Source organism: Lolium perenne, chromosome 1 (assembly GCF_019359855.2).
Source record: "Lolium perenne isolate Kyuss_39 chromosome 1, Kyuss_2.0, whole genome shotgun sequence".
Classification (NCBI taxonomy): domain Eukaryota; kingdom Viridiplantae; phylum Streptophyta; class Magnoliopsida; order Poales; family Poaceae; genus Lolium; species Lolium perenne.
The window spans coordinates 57793555-57813674 of NC_067244.2; the positions used below are offsets into that span (position 1 = coordinate 57793555).

At 41.5% G+C, this 20120-nt stretch overlaps 2 protein-coding genes across 2 annotated transcripts; one reads left to right on the forward strand and one right to left on the reverse strand.

The window, feature by feature from the left end:
- The first annotated feature begins 10275 nt into the window (after positions 1 to 10275).
- On the forward strand, positions 10276 to 14152 carry LOC127293278 (uncharacterized). Its single transcript, XM_051322859.2, has 4 exons — positions 10276 to 10948; positions 12334 to 12448; positions 13534 to 13729; positions 13860 to 14152. Exons 1-4 carry the CDS (start codon positions 10365 to 10367, stop codon positions 14012 to 14014), a joined length of 1050 nt encoding a protein of 349 aa, XP_051178819.1. The 5' UTR covers positions 10276 to 10364; the 3' UTR covers positions 14015 to 14152.
- Positions 14153 to 17713: 3561 nt separating this feature from the next.
- On the reverse strand, positions 17714 to 18841 carry LOC127293302 (MAPK kinase substrate protein At1g80180-like). The gene has a single exon (XM_051322886.2). It carries the CDS (start codon positions 18491 to 18493, stop codon positions 18119 to 18121), a length of 375 nt encoding a protein of 124 aa, XP_051178846.1. The 5' UTR covers positions 18494 to 18841; the 3' UTR covers positions 17714 to 18118.
- Positions 18842 to 20120: the final 1279 nt, after the last annotated feature.

The following is a 20120-nucleotide window of genomic DNA, read 5'->3' on the forward strand; positions in this document are numbered from 1 at the left end:
ATGAGATATACATGTTATAAGTTGAAAGCAACCGCTGAAACTTAATCTTCCTTTGTGTTGCTTCAATACCTTTACTTTGATTTATTGCTTTATGAGTTAACTCTTATGCAAGTCTTATTGATGCTTGTCTTGAAAGTACTATTCATGAAAAGTCTTTGCTTTATGATTCAGTTGTTTACTCATGTCATTACCATTGTTTTGATTGCTGCATTCATTACATATGCTTACAATAGTATGATTAAGGTTATGATGGCATGTCACTCCAGAAATTATCTTTGTTATCGTTTACCTGCTCGGGACGAGCAGGAACTAAGCTTGGGGATGCTGATACGTCTCCGACGTATCGATAATTTCTTATGTTCCATGCCACATTATTGATGATATCTACATGTTTTATGCATACTTTATGTCATTATTATGCGTTTTCCGGAACTAACCTATTGACGAGATGCCGAAGGGCCAGTTGCTGTTTTTGGTTCCAGAAATCCTAGTAAGGAAATATTCTCGGAATCGGACGAAATCAATGCCCAGCATCCTATTTTTCCACGAAGCTTCCAGAACACCTGAGAGCCACCAGAGGGGAGCCCTGGTGGGCCCAGATGATAGGGCGGCGCAGCTAGGGCCTGGGCCGCGCCCCCCTACTGTGTCACCACCCCGTCAGCCCTCCGACTCCGCCTCTTCGCCTATTTAAAGGTCCCTGACCTAAAACCTCGATACGGAAAAGCCACGGTACGAGAAACCTTCCAGAGCCGCCGCCATCGCGAAGCCAAGATCTGGGGGACAGAGTCTCTGTTCCGGCACGCTGCCGGACGGGGAAGTGCCCGGAAGGCTTCTCCATCGACACCACCGCCATCTTCATCACCGCTGCTGTCTCCCATGAGGAGGGAGTAGTTCTCCATCGAGGCTCGGGGCTGTACCGGTAGCTATGTGGTTCATCTCTCTCCTATGTACTTCAATACAATAATCTCATGAGCTGCCTTACATGATTGAGATTCATATGATGATGCTTGTAATCTAGATGTCATTATGCTAGTCAAGTGGATTTTACTTATGTGATCTCCGGAGACTCCTTGTCCCACGTGTGTAAAGGTGACAGTGTGTGCACCGTGTGGGTCTCTTAGGCTATATTTCACAGAATACTTATTCACTGTTATGAATGGCATAGTGAAGTGCTTATTTATATCTCTTTATGATTGCAATGTGTTTTGTATCACAATTTATCTGTGTGCTACTCTAGTGATGTTATTAAAGTAGTTTATTCCTCCTGCACGGTGTAATGGTGACAGTGTGTGCATCGTGTAGTACTTGGCGTAGGCTATGATTTTGATCTCTTGTAGATTATGAAGTTAACTATTGCTATGATAGTATTGATGTGATCTATTCCTCCTTTCGTAGTGTGAAGGTGACAGTGTGCATGCTATGTTAGTACTTGGTTTGGTTATGTTGATCTGTCATGCACTCTAAGGTTATTTAAATATGAACATTGAATATTGTGGAGCTTGTTAACTCCGGCATTGAGGGTTCGTGTAATCCTACACAGTTAGTGGTGTTCATCATCCAACAAGAGGGTGTAGAGTATAGCATCTATCTATTTATTCTGTTATGTGATCAATGTTGAGAGTGTCCACTAGTGAAAGTATGATCCCTAGGCCTTGTTCCTAAATCTCGCTATCGCTGCTTGTTTATCGTTTTCTGCATCTTTACTTCCTGCAATATTACTACCATCATCTGCACGCCAGCAAGCACTTTTCTGGCGCCGTTACTACTGCTCATATTTATTCATACCACCTGTATTTCACTATCTCTTCGCCGAACTAGTGCACCTATTAGGTGTGTTGGGGACACAAGAGACTTCTTGCTTTGTGGTTGCAGGGTTGCATGAGAGGGATATCTTTGACCTCTTCCTCCCTGAGGTCGATAAACCTTGGGTGATCCACTTAAGGGAAACTTGCTGCTGTTCTACAAACCTCTGCTCTTGGAGGCCCAACACTGTCTACAAGAATAGAAGCACCCGTAGACATCAAGCACTTTTCTGGCGCCGTTGCCGGGGAGGAAAGGTAAAAGGCATTCATACTTCGGTCCCAGGTAACTAAGTACTTTTCTGTTGCCGTTGTGTGTGTGCTCGAAGCTATTTCCTTTAGATCCTGCAATTGCATCTTTTTGTTTCTTGTTTACACTAGTTAGGCATAATGGACAACAATAAGCTTCTTATTCTATTTCCTGATTTAAGACATGGATGGTTTGATGCGAAAATTAAAAAACCTATGGAACATATTAGTATGAACGCTTTGAACACCATTGTTGCTAATGATATGGAAAATTCTAAGCTTGGGGAAGCTGGCTTTGATGAGCATGATATTTTTAGTCCCCCAAGCATTGAGGAGAAAATTTACTTTAATGATACTTTGCCTCCTATTTATGATGATTATAATGATATTGGTCTTTTAGTACCGCCTGTTATGGAGGATAAATTTGATTATGATTACAATATGCCTCCTATATTTGATAATGAGAATAATAATGATAGCTACTTTGTTGAATTTGCTCCCACTACAACTAATAAAATTGATTATGCTTATGTGGAGAGTAATGATACTTTTATGCATGTGAATAAGAATGCTTTATGTGATACTTATATTGTTGAGTTTGTTCATGATGCCTCTGAAAGTTATTATGAGAGAGGAAAATATGGTTGTAGAAATTTTCATGTTACTAAAACACCTCTCTATATGCTGAAATTTTTGAAGTTACTCGTGTTTTATCCTCTTATGCTTGTCACTTTGTTCTTCATGAATTCATTTGTGTACAAGATTCCTTTTCATAGGAAGCATGTTAGGCTTAAATTTGTTTTGAATTTGCTTCTTGATGCTCTCTCTTTTGCTTTATACTCTATTTTTCATGTGAGCATCATTGAAACTGCTGAGCCCATCTTAATGGCTATAAAGAAAGAACTTCTTGGGAGATAACCCATGTGTTTATTTTTCTACAGTACTTTTGTTTTATATTTGAGTCTTGGAAGTTGTTACTACTGTAGCAACCTCTCCTTATCTTATTTTATTGCATTGTTGTGCCAAGTAAAGTCTTTGATAGTAGAGTTGATACTAGATTTGGATTACTGCGCAGAAACAGATTTCTGTCTGTCACGAATCTGGGCAGAATTCTCTGTAGGTAACTCAAAAAAATCTGCCAATTTACGTGCGTGATCCTCAGATATGTACGCAACTTTCATTCAATTTGGGCATTTTCATCTGAGCAAGTCTGGTGCCACTTTAAAATTCGTATTTACGGACTGTTCTGTTTTGACAGATTCTGCCTTTTATTTCGCATTGCCTCTTTTGCTGTGTTGGATGGATTTCTTTGTTCCATTAACTTCCAGTAGCTTTGGGCAATGTCCAGAAGTGTTAAGAATGATTGTGTCACCTCTGAACATGTGAATTTTTGATTATGCACTAACCCTCTAATGAGTTTGTTTCGAGTTTGGTGTGGAGGAAGTTTTCAAGGGTCAAGAGAGGAGGATGATATACTATGATCAAGAAGAGTGAAGAGTCTAAGCTTGGGGATGCCCCGGTGGTTCATCCCTGCATATTTCAAGAAGACTCAAGCGTCTAAGCTTGGGGATGCCGAAGACATCCCCTTCTTCATCGACAACTTATCAGGTTTCTTTTCTTGAAACTATATTTTTATTCAGTCACATCTTATGTACTTTACTTGGAGCGTCTGTGTGCTTTTTTGTGTGTTTTTGTTTGAATAAATGCTTGTGTGGGAGAGAGACACGCTCCGCTGGTTCGTATGAACACATGTGTTCTTAGCTTTTAATGTTCATGGCGAAGGTTGAAACTGCTTCGTTCATTGTTATATGGTTGGAATCGGGAAATGCTACATGTAGTAATTGATAAAATGTCTTGGATAATTTGATACTTGGCAATTGTTGTGCTCATGTTTAAGCTCTTGCATCATATACTTTGCACCCATTAATGAAGAAATACATAGAGCTTGCTAAAATTTGGTTTGCATATTTGGTCTCTCTAAAGTCTAGATAATTTCTAGTATTGAGTTTTGAATAACAAGGAAGACGGTGTAGAGTCTTATAATGTTTACAATATGTCTTTTATGTGAGTTTTGCTGCACCGGTTCATCCTTGTGTTTGTTTCAAATAACTTTGCTAGCCTAAACCTTGTATCGAGAGGGAATACTTCTCATGCATCCAAAATCCTTGAGCCAACCACTATACCATTTGTGTCCACCATACCTACCTACTACATGGTATTTCTCCGCCATTCCAAAGTAAATTGCTTGAGTGCTACCTTTAAATTTCCATCATTCGCCTTTGCAATATATAGCTCATGGGACAAAATAGCCTTAAAAACTATTGTGGTATTGAATATGTACTTATGCACTTTATCTCTTATTAAGTTGCTTGCTGTGCGATAACCATATTCCTGGGGACGCCATCAACTTTTTACCTTTGTTGAATATCATGTGAGTTGCTATGCATGTTCGTCTTGTCTGAAGTAAGGGCGGTTTTCACAATCAAATGGTTTGAGTATGCATAATGTTAGAGAAGAACATTGGGCCGCTAACTAAAGCCATGAATCATGGTGGAAGTTTCAGTTTGGACATAAAACCTCAATCTCTTATGCGAATATTAACTGTTGAATGCTTAAGCATTAAAAGAGGAGTCCATTATCTGTTGTCTATGTTGTCCCGGTATGGGTGTCTAAGTTGAAGAATGATCAAAAGCGAGAAATCCAATGCGAACTTTCTCCTTAGACCCTTGTACAGGCGGCATAGAGGTACCCATTTGTGACACTTGGTTGAAACATATGTTATGCAATGATAATCCATGTTAACCCAAGCTAATTAGGACAAGGTGCGGGCACTACTAGTATACTATGCATGAAGCTTGCAACTTGTAAGATATAATTTACATGATACATATGCTTTATTACTACCGTTGACAAAAGTGTTTCATGTTTTCAAAATAAAAGCTCTAGCACAAATATAGCAATCGATGCTTTCCTCTTTGAAGGACCATTCTTTTACCTTTTATGTTGAGTCAGTTCACCTATTTCTCTCCATCTCAAGAAGCAAACACTTGTGTGAACTGTGCATTGATTCCTACATACTTGCATATTGCACTTGTTATATTACTTTACATTGACACTATCCATGAGATATACATGTTATAAGTTGAAAGCAACCGCTGAAACTTAATCTTCCTTTGTGTTGCTTCAATACCTTTACTTTGATTTATTGCTTTATGAGTTAACTCTTATGCAAGTCTTATTGATGCTTGTCTTGAAAGTACTATTCATGAAAAGTCTTTGCTTTATGATTCAGTTGTTTACTCATGTCATTACCATTGTTTTGATTGCTGCATTCATTACATATGCTTACAATAGTATGATCAAGGTTATGATGGCATGTCACTCCAGAAATTATCTTTGTTATCGTTTACCTGCTCGGGACGAGCAGGAACTAAGCTTGGGGATGCTGATACGTCTCCGACGTATCGATAATTTCTTATGTTCCATGCCACATTATTGATGATATCTACATGTTTTATGCATACTTTATGTCATTATTATGCGTTTTTCCGGAACTAACCTATTGATGAGATGCCGAAGGGCCAGTTGCTGTTTTTGGTTCCAGAAATCCTAGTAAGGAAATATTCTCGGAATCGGACGAAATCAATGCCCAGTATCCTATTTTTCCACGAAGCTTCCAGAACACCCGAGAGCCACCAGAGGGGAGCCCTGGTGGGCCCAGATGATAGGGCGGCGCGACTAGGGCCTGGGCCGCGCCCCCCCTACTGTGTCACCACCCCGTCAGCCCTCCGACTCCGCCTCTTCGCCTATTTAAAGGTCCCTGACCTAAAACCTCGATACGGAAAAGCCACGGTACGAGAAACCTTCCAGAGCCGCCGCCATCGCGAAGCCAAGATCTGGGGGACAGGAGTCTCTGTTCCGGCACGCTGCCGGGACGGGGAAGTGCCCCCGGAAGGCTTCTCCATCGACACCACCGCCATCTTCATCACCGCTGCTGTCTCCCATGAGGAGGGAGTAGTTCTCCATCGAGGCTCGGGGCTGTACCGGTAGCTATGTGGTTCATCTCTCTCCTATGTACTTCAACACAATAATCTCATGAGCTGCCTTACATGATTGAGATTCATATGATGATGCTTGTAATCTAGATGTCATTATGCTAGTCAAGTGGATTTTACTTATGTGATCTCCGGAGACTCCTTGTCCCACATGTGTAAAGGTGACAGTGTGTGCACCGTGTGGGTCTCTTAGGCTATATTTCACAGAATACTTATTCACTGTTATGAATGGCATAGTGAAGTGCTTATTTATATCTCTTTATGATTGCAATGTGTTTTGTATCACAATTTATCTGTGTGCTACTCTAGTGATGTTATTAAAGTAGTTTATTCCTCCTGCACGGTGTAATGGTGACAGTGTGTGCATCGTGTAGTACTTGGCGCAGGCTATGATTGTGATCTCTTGTAGATTATGAAGTTAACTATTGCTATGATAGTATTGATGTGATCTATTCCTCCTTTCGTAGTGTGAAGGTGACAGTGTGCATGCTATGTTAGTACTTGGTTTGGTTATGTTGATCTGTCATGCACTCTAAGGTTATTTAAATATGAACATTGAATATTGTGGAGCTTGTTAACTCCGGCATTGAGGGTTCGTGTAATCCTACACAGTTAGTGGTGTTCATCATCCAACAAGAGGGTGTAGAGTATAGCATCTATCTATTTATTCTGTTATGTGATCAATGTTGAGAGTGTCCACTAGTGAAAGTATGATCCTAGGCCTTGTTCCTAAATCGCTATCGCTGCTTGTTTACTATTTCTTGCATCTTTACTTCCTGCAATATTACTACCATCATCTGCACGCCAGCAAGCACTTTTCTGGCGCCGTTACTACTGCTCATATTTATTCATACCACCTGTATTTCACTATCTCTTCGCCGAACTAGTGCACCTATTAGGTGTGTTGGGGACACAAGAGACTTCTTGCTTTGTGGTTGCAGGGTTGCATGAGAGGGATATCTTTGACCTCTTCCTCCCTGAGTTCGATAAACCTTGGGTGATCCACTTAAGGGAAACTTGCTGCTGTTCTACAAACCTCTGCTCTTGGAGGCCCAACACTGTCTACAAGAATAGAAGCACCCGTAGACATCAAGCACTTTTAGGCGCCGTTCTTGCGGGAGGAAAGGTAAAAGGCATTCATACTTCGGTCCCAGGTAACTAAGTACTTTTCTGTTGCCGTTGTGTGTGTGCTCGAAGCTATTTCCTTTAGATCCTGCAATTGCATCTTTTTGTTTCTTGTTTACACTAGTTAGGCATAATGGACAACAATGAGCTTCTTATTCTATTTCCTGATTTAAGACATGGATGGTTTGATGCGAAAATTAAAAAACCTATGGAACATATTAGTATGAACGCTTTGAACACCATTGTTGCTAATGATATGGAAAATTCTAAGCTTGGGGAAGCTGGCTTTGATGAGCATGATATTTTTAGTCCCCCAAGCATTGAGGAGAAAATTTTCTTTAATGATACTTTGCCTCCTATTTATGATGATTATAATGATATTGGTATGTAGTGGAGAAGGGAGCTTGAAGGATATTATCGCTGAAAGATTTATTAATAGCAGATTGTAGAAGATCTGCAGCAAGAACAAAGAGGAGGGGAGACAGAGGATCCCCTTGCCTGACTCCACATTTACAGAAAATTGTCTCCCAGGCACTCCATTAAGCAGAACAACAGATTTTCCAGTGCCAAAAATAGCTTGTATCCAAGTTATCCATTTCTCATCAAATCCCATTTGCTGCATGATCTTGATCATAGCACTGTGATCAATAGTATCAAAAGCTTTTGCACAGTCTAGTTTAATTAAAAGAATTTCTTGACTAGATTTTTCACATTGATATAAGAACTCAAATGCCCAAGCTAGGCAATCCTGGATTGTTCTCCCTTTCATAAATCCATATTGATTTTTGTGTACAATTCTAAGGACAATCTTCTGTAATCTGTTTGCCAACAGTTTAGTTATAAATTTTAGTACACAATTTAGTAGGGTAATTGGCCTATAATCATTGACTCCTTCTGGATTTGCCAATTTTGGGATGAGTGTGATGTATCCCATATTAATGCTCTCAAGGTTCAAGTTCCCTTCATAGAAACTGAAGCATAGTGCATAAATGTCCTCCTTGATAGTAGGCCAACAATTCTTCAGGAAGAGCCCATTGAAGCCATCAGGACCTGGTGCTTTGTCCACTGGCATATGTTTTATTACATCATCTATTTCTTGTTTAGTGAAAGGAGCAGATAATTCTTCTAGGCTAGGAATAGGTGTAATCAAGGATGGCAGGTGAAATTCCATTTGGGGTGTAGAGCAAGAACCAAGTCTGGCTTTATATGTTTGAAAAATGATTTCGTCTTTATCCTTATGTTCGGTGACAATATTTCCATCGGGCAGTAAGAGGGAAGCCACATAATTTCTCATGTGTCTCTCAGTAGCAATTGCCTGGATTTTTTTTTGAATTTTCATCTCCAAACTTAGTCCATCTGATAGTACATCTCTTCTTCTAGTAGTCCAAATTTTGAATTTTCATCTCCAAACTTAGTCAGTAGCATTTGTCTTTCTTGGTTCACATCTTGTTTCTTTGCATGGTTTAATATTTTGAGGAAACTCTAGTGGGCTTTGATTGCCTTTCTTGGTCGTACTATCAAGATTGCTCTCGAGTGAGTAATTCGGTCGCATCGTTCGAGGAGAGATCAAGCATTTGCATCCTTGCATCATCTTCTTGGGTTGTTTTTGCATCCTTGCATCATCTTCCTGGTTTTTTTTGCATCCTTGCATCATCTTCGTGGGTTGTTATTTGAATTTTATCCATACGGTGTTTTAGATCTCGTGCTTATTCTCATGACAATCTCGAGTTCATCGAAAATGGATTTCACATGAAATACTTGTTGCGTTTTCGATATTGGAGTTTTTTTCCGGTTTTTCGTATTGAGAGGTTTAACCTCTAAAATTGTAGAAAAATCTAATCCACTTGTTTTTTTATATTTTTACTCTTTTTGGGTATCTCTTATTATCTTCTTTCCAACAAAATTGGTTTGACCTAAATCAGAGTTTCCTAATTCAAGTTGTTGTGTTTTCAAAATTGAAACGAGTAAATATCAAGATAATATGTACTTGAAAATTTTATTTCATTTTTTCTGAAACTTTCAATAGTATATTTTTTTTATCTTTTTTGAGTGCGCCTACACCTATATCCACCAAATTCATGTTGGGCCCATTAGACTATTATATTGGGAGGTGTTGGGATTTCTTTCCCGGGAAAAACAATTATGGGTGGTTGCTTATAAGCACCGAAGAGCAAACGCACACACATAACGACAACGAACACGGTTCCTCCACAGAGACTCGGAACCGCTCCCAGAAAAGAGGATCAGGCGGCGATACCATATGCCGCCGAACTACAACGGCCAACTGCTGGTCCCTGCATCCTCCGTCGGCAGCTCTGGCAATGGTGGGGGGGGGGGGGGGGGGGTGGGGTACCCCGGAGTACCGACTCCGTTCAATAGTTAGGGTTGGCCACGTGTTTCCTTGGGGTCTGTTCTATGGAGAATACTGCGCCACGCCAGCATAAATTTGCCTATACTCTTTCTCCATCTCGCCGCCGCTCCAACCGGTGGCGTCGGGGGGCAGGTGGCCTGATCTTCTCGCCGGCCTCCAGATCCGGTGAGATTTCTGTCGGGTGGTTGGCGTTCGGCACTCTCGCGGGTGACGGTTGCACTGGTTGTTGCTGTTATGTGTGTCGTCTTGTAGTTGGGTCTGATGATGATGGCAGGCAGCGACATTTCTCTTCTTCGACTGAGTCGGGGGAGGATGACAGGCGTTGGGATGTGGTGACCATGGGGAAAATCCTTAACCGGCGTGCCATAAAGTCTCAGGCTCGTCGCTTGCGACAACACGGTTCATCGGCTCAAAAAGCATCGTTGAATGCGATGATGCTCTCTAAGATCCAGGTGTGGCGGTTGTTCGCCTCTTTTTCCAGCGCTACCATGATGATGATGAAGGATGATGGCCGATGTTTCGGCGAGGCACAAGTTTCTCAAGAATGGAATTGTAGTTTTACTTCTTATGGATTTTCTTGTGCAAAGTTGCTTGACACGCACGGTAATCTCACGTTGTCTCACGAAATGCTACATAAAAAAAACGCGGAGCAAACGCAGCCGTAATGCTGTATCAACCAGCACACCGCTGTACCCAAAATCCCCCCAATTCGACAGGTCTGCGAGAAGGTGAATCGAATCCAGAATCCGATTGCTGGGCGGAACAATGGCATCGCAGCAGGAGCCAAGACCAGCCCGTCGTACTTCGCAGCCCTCAACCATGGATTCCGTTCGATCTTCGTTTCCCAGGAACCCTAATCGATTTAGCAACCCAGTGTCCGTCTTCTATCGAAGGCGTTCTCAGCGTTCGACTCAGCAGCAGTTACCAAAACAGCCATCCGTCAATGCCGTGGAGGGCGTCATGGATTGTACGGAACATCGACCCTCCATGATTGCCGATGAGAAGGAGACGGAGAAGGAGCCTGCTCCCTTCAGCGACGCCCCGTCTTCAGTGCGCGCCGTGCTCGACCGTCCCTGGCCATCCCCGATCGTGATCGCGGCGGAGGACCATCCGTCCGGCAAGGTACGCACCTTGTTGGCCACCGCTCACGACATCGGGGACCCGATCTCGCCGGAGGAGCTAGCTGCGCTGGAGGACAAGGACGACGACGACGAAAGCACACGCTTCTACAAGGCCATTGGCCGGGCCGACGCCGTTATGCGGAATTACATCCATGAACACGGCAGCCTGTTCCTGGATGAGAAGTTCAATTACATAGTCGACAACTCCGCCCAAGCTGAGGAAATACGGTAACTTTCGTTCGCGTTCCCTACCAGTCCAGAACACTATCTTCTGCTCAATTTCCTCTTCGGTGGGCTGATAAATAGGTTGGAATTTCCCTTTGGCAATATTTGTTCTTCACAAAGTCATTTACTGGTAAATTAGCAGCCTTCCCATATCCCACGGCTTCACGAAATGCACATATCCATGGGTTGTTTGATCTTGTACTAGGAGCCATTGACTACAACTCCTCGATATGTCGAAACTAATTCCTCCAGCTTTGGTTGTACCTCTAAAGGCAGTTAGAAACTGCAAATTGTGAGCCATATTTGAAGCTTCCTCGTGAGTCAGTTAGTGCAACTCTTTTGAATTGAACAATGCAGCTTAATAATGGCAAAATTGTTCAGCTTTATATGAATGCTCTGCTGCAACTTGACATGAGCTCAAGGTGTGGTAGCTGGAGCTCATATTTCGAGAACATCCAGGAGGGCTGCATGTATAAATTATAACAAGTAGCTGGATTCGATCTGGTTCGAAGTCCTCTCGTGGATTCGATCCACCTCGGGACCTCCTTCGGAGGGCGACTTCGCGGAGTGGTGGTCGTTGGCGGTGCGTACTACCCCTCGCCAGTTGCGCAAGGGTACCTCGTCGATCATCATGCTCTCGGTTTGGTGGATCTGGAAGCATCGAAACGCTGTGATCTTCGACAATGCACAGCCCTCGGTGCCCTCCTTATTCGACGACATCAGGACTGAGGCGCGGCAATGGGCGGACGCGGGAGCCCGGGGTGTTCGCCTTCTGCTCCCCTAGAATAGGGTCTCTTTTCTTGGGTTGAGTTGTAGCGCGGGGTGTTGCCCCCCCACCCCACCCCACCCCCCCCCCCCCCCCCCCCCCACGGGGGGCATGTACATATAACCTTCTTTTTCTATCAATGCATCGAAACGCAAATCTTTTGCGTTTTCGCGAAAAAAAATAACAAGTAGCTGGAGCTCCGGATGGGGAGGGGAGGCAACAACAATAGTGGTGTACCAGTTCACCGAGGTGATGGACGGTGTCTGTGGTGAAAGTGTGGATCGAGAAGGGAGCTTCACCTTTTGATGGGTAGTTCTTTCAGTGGAATATCTTTGAAATATTACCAGCGAATGGTACTTGGCAAGTTTGCTGCTTTGCAGAGTGTTTGTCTGAATGCTGAAAAATATTGTTGTCCATTAGCCGATTTTGTCTTTCCTTTCCTATAACTATATTTGCACTTGACTTCCTTTTCCGGCGGAGTTTGACACCTCAATGTGGGTGCAAACTCTTAAGGAAGGGAAATGAGATCGTAATCTGCTGCCGTACAAACTTATTTACTGTAATCCAGAAATTCTTTTCTTTTGTTAGCTTAATGTTCTAATATTTGTTTCTCCTACTGTAGTTGCAAGAATGTTACAGTAGAGGAAATGGAAGACAAGCTAATGGAGCGAAAGGTGACTAAGGAGCAAGCTTATTTATCGGAACTGGCCTTAGCAAGTTTCAACAAGAAGAGAGAGGTATATACATTTTCTTATCTTCCATTTGCTATTTGGTTTCTGGTTGTAAATTATACCCAAGTCGATGTTGAGTTACCGTGCAAAGAAAAAATAATACTTGAAAGAAATCACTCTTGAGTTGCCTGCCAGTATTTAGTCTTATACTCCCTCCGTCCCAGTTCGCAAGGCAAAGTTTTCAAATATCTTGGCCCAAGGTGATTTCTCATTGGCTCTAAATTTTCATGTAAAAACGTTAGCATCGGCGCTGCAATTAATTGGGAAATCAAAAAAACTTTATTTTCTACCCTTTGATTCACACATGGTGCATGCAAAGTACTAATGAGCCTAGTTTTACACGGTGGGATACGAAAAGAGGAGTCTTTTGCATGCAATAATGAATCAGTTTTACTCCCACATTAAATGCAAATGTGCCTAGAAAGTGAGGCATTTTGGGACAAATATTTTTTGGAACTTTGCCTTGCGAACTGGGACGGAGGGAGTAGCAAAAAAAATTGTAACATAACTGTACATGAAACCCTGACAGTTTGAATAGGAACCCAAATTTTCATGAACCCGTGTTGTGGGGTTGTACATCCATTCTCTCAACAAAGAGCTGCGCTTACTTCCTGTAAATATTGAATTAGGATCACTAGCTAGTATCAAGAGCCACACAGATTGAGTGTTTCATCTGCTTTACTAATTTTTTTATTGGTAAGAGATTGTGTGTTTCACTTATAAAGACTTAGGGAACCTTTTCAATTAGATTACAGAATTCTATATTCCACTTGTAGCAACTGTTAGTGCTACTGATAATCCATGTTAATCTTGTTGGAAGAATTAGCTGCCAACTACGTCGAAAACTTCGATACAGTCATTTCATTTAGCTTTATCTAGTTTTGGTTGATCCAACTTTGTTTTCTGGCATTTGAATGTAAACATACCAACCATGGCTTTCACCTTCTTGCTTCTACATCTTTTCTTCTTCTACTATCGTTTCTTTGTTTGGATTATCTGACTTCTCCGTAGATCTGTATATTTTGTTGCACAATGCTCAACAGAGCTTATTTCTATTAACCTGAATTTTCTCACCTTTGCCTGAACTGCAGGTAAAGTTTGAGTTATGTGAGCCATTGATTTCTAGAACTTTCTGGGAGTACAGAGGTTTGTTCGTGCACATAAATTTTGTTGCGAATTGCAATGGCAAGAAGACGCTCTTTTTCGCCGAGATAGAGGAACGTGGACAGGGTCGCAAGGAGATGTTGGAAGTGCGCTGTTGCATTCCTCTGGAATCATTATGTCAAGGTAAGCCATACATGTTGTAAGAATTCTGTCCATATATGGGCATGGGCCAACATGAATGAGTAGTTTCTATGTTTAATGCATTTTAACCAGTTCTTGCTATACATATGTTGATTTTATATTTGTACTGCAGGTGGTTATTATTATGACCGTACTGTTCCTAGCCATGACCGGGAATGCCTTGACTTCAGGAGGTGCTACGCCTGCACTGAGTTATTGAAACATCCGGCTGACGGGTCAACTTACTCAGGAGGCCATGACTGTCGGAGGAAGATATATCTAGTTTAGAAAGCCTTTCATTTATCAGCGCTAGAGTTTCATCTGCAAGGAGGAAGAGAATCTAGTTTAGAAAGCCTTTCATTTATCAGGGGTAGAGCTTCATCAGCAAGCTCAATTGTATTTTTTGCGAAAACGAAAAAATCATTGCGTTTCGATGTTTTGATAGAAAAATTTCGATGTATTGATAGAAAAGGAGTTTATACACGAGTCCAAAGAAACAGCTCGCCTACTCAACCAACGGAAACTAGTCTAGGGGAGCAGCACGCGAATTCCCCGGCCCCTGCGTGTGCCCACTACCTAGCCTCGGCCTTGATCGTGTCCAGCAGGGAAGCCACTGAGGGCTGCATGTTGTCAAAGATGGCCGCGTTGCGGTGCTTCCAGATCCACCATGTCGTGAGCATGATCACTGACGAGGTGCCCCTACGAAGCATGCTAGGGGTGGATCGTAGCATAGTTGCCCACCAGCCCACGAAGTCGATCGAGGGACTGAGGTAGATCAGATCCAGAATAGCACATCATACCAAATCGTCCTGACGAAGGGGCAATCTGTAAGGAGGTATGCCATCGTCACATAGAGGGCAGCCTGCGGCATGGGGTAGTCCCCGACGCGCAAGCCGCTCAATCGTCCAACACCTATCCTGCCAAGCAAGCCAGATGAAGAACTTTACCCTGGGTGACCAAGACTTCTAGTTGAGCTTCCAAAAATTTGAGACAAGGCTCCCTCGAAAAGGATGTTGTAGCAAGTTTTGGATGTCTACAAAGTGTCTACGAGCACATGCTAAAGATAGCTCTTGCATTAGAGTCCACTTAGAGCAAGTATAATAGCATAGCCGACTGTTAGCTATAAGCGTGATGCCATGTCATCTATAGCCAATCTATAGGCACTATGTGTAATAGTTAGCTATAGAAATATACTAATTTATCAATATATGGTCAATCTTTTATACTCCTAAAGTGCCAAGAACAACGTGTTAGAGCTGGCTCTTGCATGATCCACTTAACTTCTCTCTCCACTCTTCTTTTCTCCAACTAAGCGTAAATGTAATATTGAAATTCTTATAGCATGCTCACTAGGTCTTATTGTACTTGCTCTTACTTTCTCTTCTTTTCTCTTTCTTCCAACTAAGTACAAATAGAATATTTAAATTTTTATAGCCTGCTGACTAGTTTTTATTATACTTACTTTTATGACGATAGTTGGCGCCTGCTATTAATTATTTGATCATAGTTTCGTACACGGTGACACATTATCTGCTGTGGTAATCAGCTACTGGTTGGGAAAATGTTGCGTTGCTCTGAGAGGCATTTGATCCGGGCAGGTGCCCATATTTCATTGATCCACCCAGAAGTGGATCAATGACAACACTATGTTATTTTCCACACAATAATAAAGTTCAATAGTATAGTCAATTGCTGGCTATAGGAAAATGCCATGCCATTATATAGTAAGCATATAACCATCATATACAATAGTTAGCAATAAGAATGTACTAGTTTATTACTACATAGCCCACCTTTCACTTTCATAGTGTCTAAGAGCACACGTTAGAGTTGGCTCTTGCATAGGAGCCCACCTACATGCTCTCTTTGATTCTCTCTTCTCCAACTAAACATAAATATAATATTTTAATACTTATAGATTGCGGGCGTACTTTCTCACTCGGACTTTATTATCAGTGTGATCGTAGGATCATACATGATTTTGCAAGATAAACTCTGACTAGGATTACACCTCTAGGGTGGCTAGATATTCAGGTATTCGAAGGGGATATGCGAGGAACGCAAAGAACACAACAAAGAACACGAGGGGAATGGAAGATACAAATGCAATGCCATAGACACACCCTCGTTGACTCAATTCACCAACTCAATAGAATCCATGAGCAAAACACACAAAGGTAGAATTGCAAGTGAAAAAATTGCCAAGCAAGTAGAGTTATAAGAGCAAAGAGATTGACAATTGATAGAGTTGCAAAGCAAGAGATCAATTTCAATAGAGTTCACTAATGAAAGAGATCCACTCACAAGGAGAAGCCTTGGATACAACTCAAAAAATTTGTGTCTAAGGGAGGAGGGAGTTCCCACATGGGAGAGAGGCATAAGCGTTGGATACACTAAAAGATTTAGTGTCTAAGGAATCGTGCTGTTTTTTACAAAGTATATCATAGTAGTCATCGTGGTATGGTTAGCAATATATCGTACTAGATATCATTGGGGTTATTTGTAGCAGTTAAACGACGGGCAAACTCAGGTCAGCGCAGCAGTTATCTAGAGTGGCGAATGAAGTCTTCCGTGGGCGCCATGGAGAAAAACGCTCGATAATGGCTGAATTGTGGTACTGGACCTGATGTGGACTGCTCTAGAGCATGGTTGGGAACAAAAAGAGTTGTAATTTGGTAGTAGTTTTTGAACCGGTTCCGGAATCCCTGTTTTGAAATAATGGTGGAGGGTTTTAAGACAATTGCTACCCTACTAGTCTAGGTTGCTGCAAAACGTTCTGTGATAGAAGTTGGTCTGATGGAGAGTTGTGTTCACAAAAAACTGATGGAGAAACGTTGTAATTATCGGCATTTTTAACGAAATCGGGGGCAGTAGGCCTATCAATTCGGGAAAAAAAGTTCAAAAAAATCTTGAAACGAAATCCAAAAAATAGCTAATGATGTATCCCATAAACATGCTTCACCTCGAAATGTTCTGTATTTTAAGGGACACAAAAATAACAAAAGTGTGAATGTAGGTATAATGATTCAAATCTATAAAAAAAAATCAGACTTTGTATTTTTTTTATGTAGCGCAGAACCTAAAACACTTAAAACTAAGATTTTATACGTTGTGGGATAAAACATGAGCTACTTTTAGGATTTTGTTTCACATTTTTTAAAACTTGTAAATATAATTTTATATTTTTTAAATATGAAAAGAGCATAGGAGACCAGGAGCCAAAAGGATCCTAGATGCATAGGCGAGTTATGATTTTCTGATGGTATTTTTTTTGTATCGACCCTATGTCATCATTGAGATGTACCTGATAAATTCTAAAACTTTGCAATAAAAGGCTGCATGCATCAGTCTGGCTTATGGTCTTTCCCCTTTTCGAAAAAAGGAGCTCGGGAGCCAAAAGGGCTTTCCAGGAAGATTTCCTTCTCGGTAGTAAGATGGAACTGCAAACGATCATACACAACACTCAGAGATTACACTAAAATATTTTAGTTTGAAAAGTGCAATCACTGGAAAGTTTCCAGTGTGCATGAGCTCAAAAGTCGACACGATGACCGAAGGTCGGGATTTCATAAAGATATCTCAACTAAGGATTAAGAACTAATGAAGTGGGCTCAATGGTCCATAGACATAGACACAGTACCTACATCACATGATAGCATTATAACTATTGTCATGTATTGCTCAACATAAGTAGTTGGGGTTGATAAGACAAAAAAATACAACTAGAAACTAGAAAGGTATGCACTGTTCAAATGTTGACTTCGACTCGGTCATCCTTGCAAACGGAAAGTTCAAGCTTCCCAAGAGTGCATGTTGGTCCAATCCAAGAACATTTCTACAAAGTGGTGTTCGATATCTAACAGATTTTCTTTTGCTTGTATATTTTAAGAAAATGGTTCTCAACCAAGCACCCATATGTCAGGAAACAAATAAACTGTAACATCAAATTCATTAACAACTGAAAAGCAGTACACAGTGCACTAAGAATATAATAGAAATAGTAGAGGTAGATAATCGTATAAGAGAACTCGTTACATGAAGAAATGAACTCAGAATGCAGCTTAAGTAGCTGAATTCGCTGGCTGACCAAGGTTATGAACATAGACCACGGTCAGCATTCAGGACTCTTAAGCTTTAGCCTTGCAATGTATCACCTCTGAAATATAAGACGTTTTGGTAGGCTAACCTACCAAAACGTATTATATTTTAGGATGGAGGTAGTAACATACATAGTAGGATGAGGAAAATCATCATCTGCACATAATGTACAAGGACCTGTGATTCTGTGAACGACTTCTAAGATATACTGAAGAACAAAAAGAAAGGTAACAACGGCACACAAGGAAGCATGCAAACCTAGCCGCAAATTACTCAGGAAATACATACAGCAGCCTAGTACCTTCTGGGCTTGGATGGCTGTGAGGGTTCTTCCTTCCTAAAAATTCCACAAAACATGCAGCTAGGAAACTTGGGTGAAGGTGGATCAAGAGCAGGCGGAACATGCCGAGTACGGAAGGCCTGGTTGTTGACGCTGGATGACATGCCGCCGCGCTCCGACCTGTCGCGGCCCCTATGCTGGACAGCTCCCGTAGACCCAACGCTACGGGAGTGCCTTAGCTCCTTGGGTTCTAAGCTGCTGACATCTGTCTCCCCAGTTGCCCCTTGATCCTTCTGGTTCTGGTCTTCAGCCATGAACCTCTCCTCCCAGATCAGACCAGATGAACCAGACCTCCGAAATGTTTGGGAAGATCTCTGCAGCTCTGCCATCTTCCTCTCCACTTAATTCGATACCTCCCTACCGGTGTTCGTGAGTGATTGTTTCAGTGTCTGCACCTAGGAAATCCTATGGTGCATAATGAGGACTGCAGCTAGTAGGGAAGTCTGTATTGACCAAACCTAATGATACACATGCACATCAAGGAAGGGTGACCATAAGAAAATTCAGGATGAATCACATGATGGCGACAACTTGAGAAGACTCACAAGATTAAGGGATAATGTAAGGTACGTCTACACAATGAATTGACACCAAGTCAAGTATTAAATAAACTGGACCGTCTGCGTGCCTACGTAAGTAGTACTATTACTAGTTGAAACACCGTCTTATATGTTGTGATGCATTCAATAGCTAACAGAATATTATCATTAAGTAGCTTAGCACTAAATGCAGAATCAACAGCGAATTTCATACCCCTTTCTCTTTTGTTCTAAAATTCACTACACACAAATCTTAATACCCACCATGATCCTTACCAGTATAAACCCTTCCACAGAAAACATATCAATGTAACATTGTAAAAATTTACCCACTTTGACTAGCATCCTGTGGAGCTTCCCGCAGCTCAATCAAATTAAATCGGAAAAGAAAAATATAGCAATCCACATTTTCAACAAAACAAGGCCACGTCACTCATACAAAATGTGTTCTACATCTACTCACTTTCAACATTACAACTAGCTGGCAGAAGATCTCTCTACCACTGTATCATTTTCTAATAGGGCATGGCATCTTAGTTTGTTAGCTTAGCCTAGAAAACCAACTGATACACTAATATCTGAACTAATGCATATAATCTCTGACAGCACAAAATCTCCATATCCAATTTTTCAAATTGGATTCTGAAATCAGAGGCATCTTATGGTACTAATCTGATTTCAAACTATCTAGAAACTTCCATATCTTTGGCCTGATCCGATTTGAGCAAGAAATCCTGACGTAATACATCTCCATGATGGAAATGGAGTGGAAACACCAGAAAACGGAGGCTAAGCCAAAGGGATAACCTACACCCTTTAGTTTTGAAACAACATGTAACTTTCAGCCTCTAGCTGCCACTTCTGGTTTGTTTACCAGGAGAGAATGGTGATATGGTTCTTTTTATATATGAGGCTCCTGGTTATTTCTCAGTAGGGGTGTTCAAACACAGGTATTATAACGGCCTCAACCCTTAAGTTGTATTAGGAAAAAAAAATATAGATGAGGGTGTCAGTTTTTGTGTTCAATCTGCTCTCTGCCGTATACTGTGGACCCTCTCTAAACCACCCTGAACACCCCTATTTCTTGGTATGTCATCTAACTATTGCTTGAAAGTTCTCTCCTCTTATCGCCACATGTTATATAATAGTAGAACAGGACACTAATATGGCAGAAACAGAGAGAGATTGAAGAAACCAATGTAAATCGTGTAATGATGCAGAAACATGCCGTAGTGCTAGATATTAAGAAACAAAAGATGCCCTGTTCAAGCAATTCTGAATTATTGTTCTATGCACCGATATAGGATTAGGTAATATCAATAAATATGGAAAATTTCCCTATGCCGCGCCGTCAGTACTAGTTTGTTCCAGTTACCTAATAAGATATAATCACCGAGTGGCTAAGTCACCAACATAT

Excerpts from the sequence above, each read along its gene's own strand:
- LOC127293278 (XM_051322859.2), top strand. The coding sequence starts at position 10,365 with ATGGCATCGCAGCAGGAGCCAAGACCAGCCCGTCGTACTTCGCAGCCC. Across the intron at positions 10,949-12,333 it reads GCCCAAGCTGAGGAAATACG|TTGCAAGAATGTTACAGTAG; the intron begins GTAACTTTCGTT and ends CTCCTACTGTAG. Across the intron at positions 12,449-13,533 it reads GTTTCAACAAGAAGAGAGAG|GTAAAGTTTGAGTTATGTGA; the intron begins GTATATACATTT and ends CCTGAACTGCAG.
- LOC127293302 (XM_051322886.2), bottom strand. The coding sequence starts at position 18,493 with ATGGCAGAGCTGCAGAGATCTTCCCAAACATTTCGGAGGTCTGGTTCA.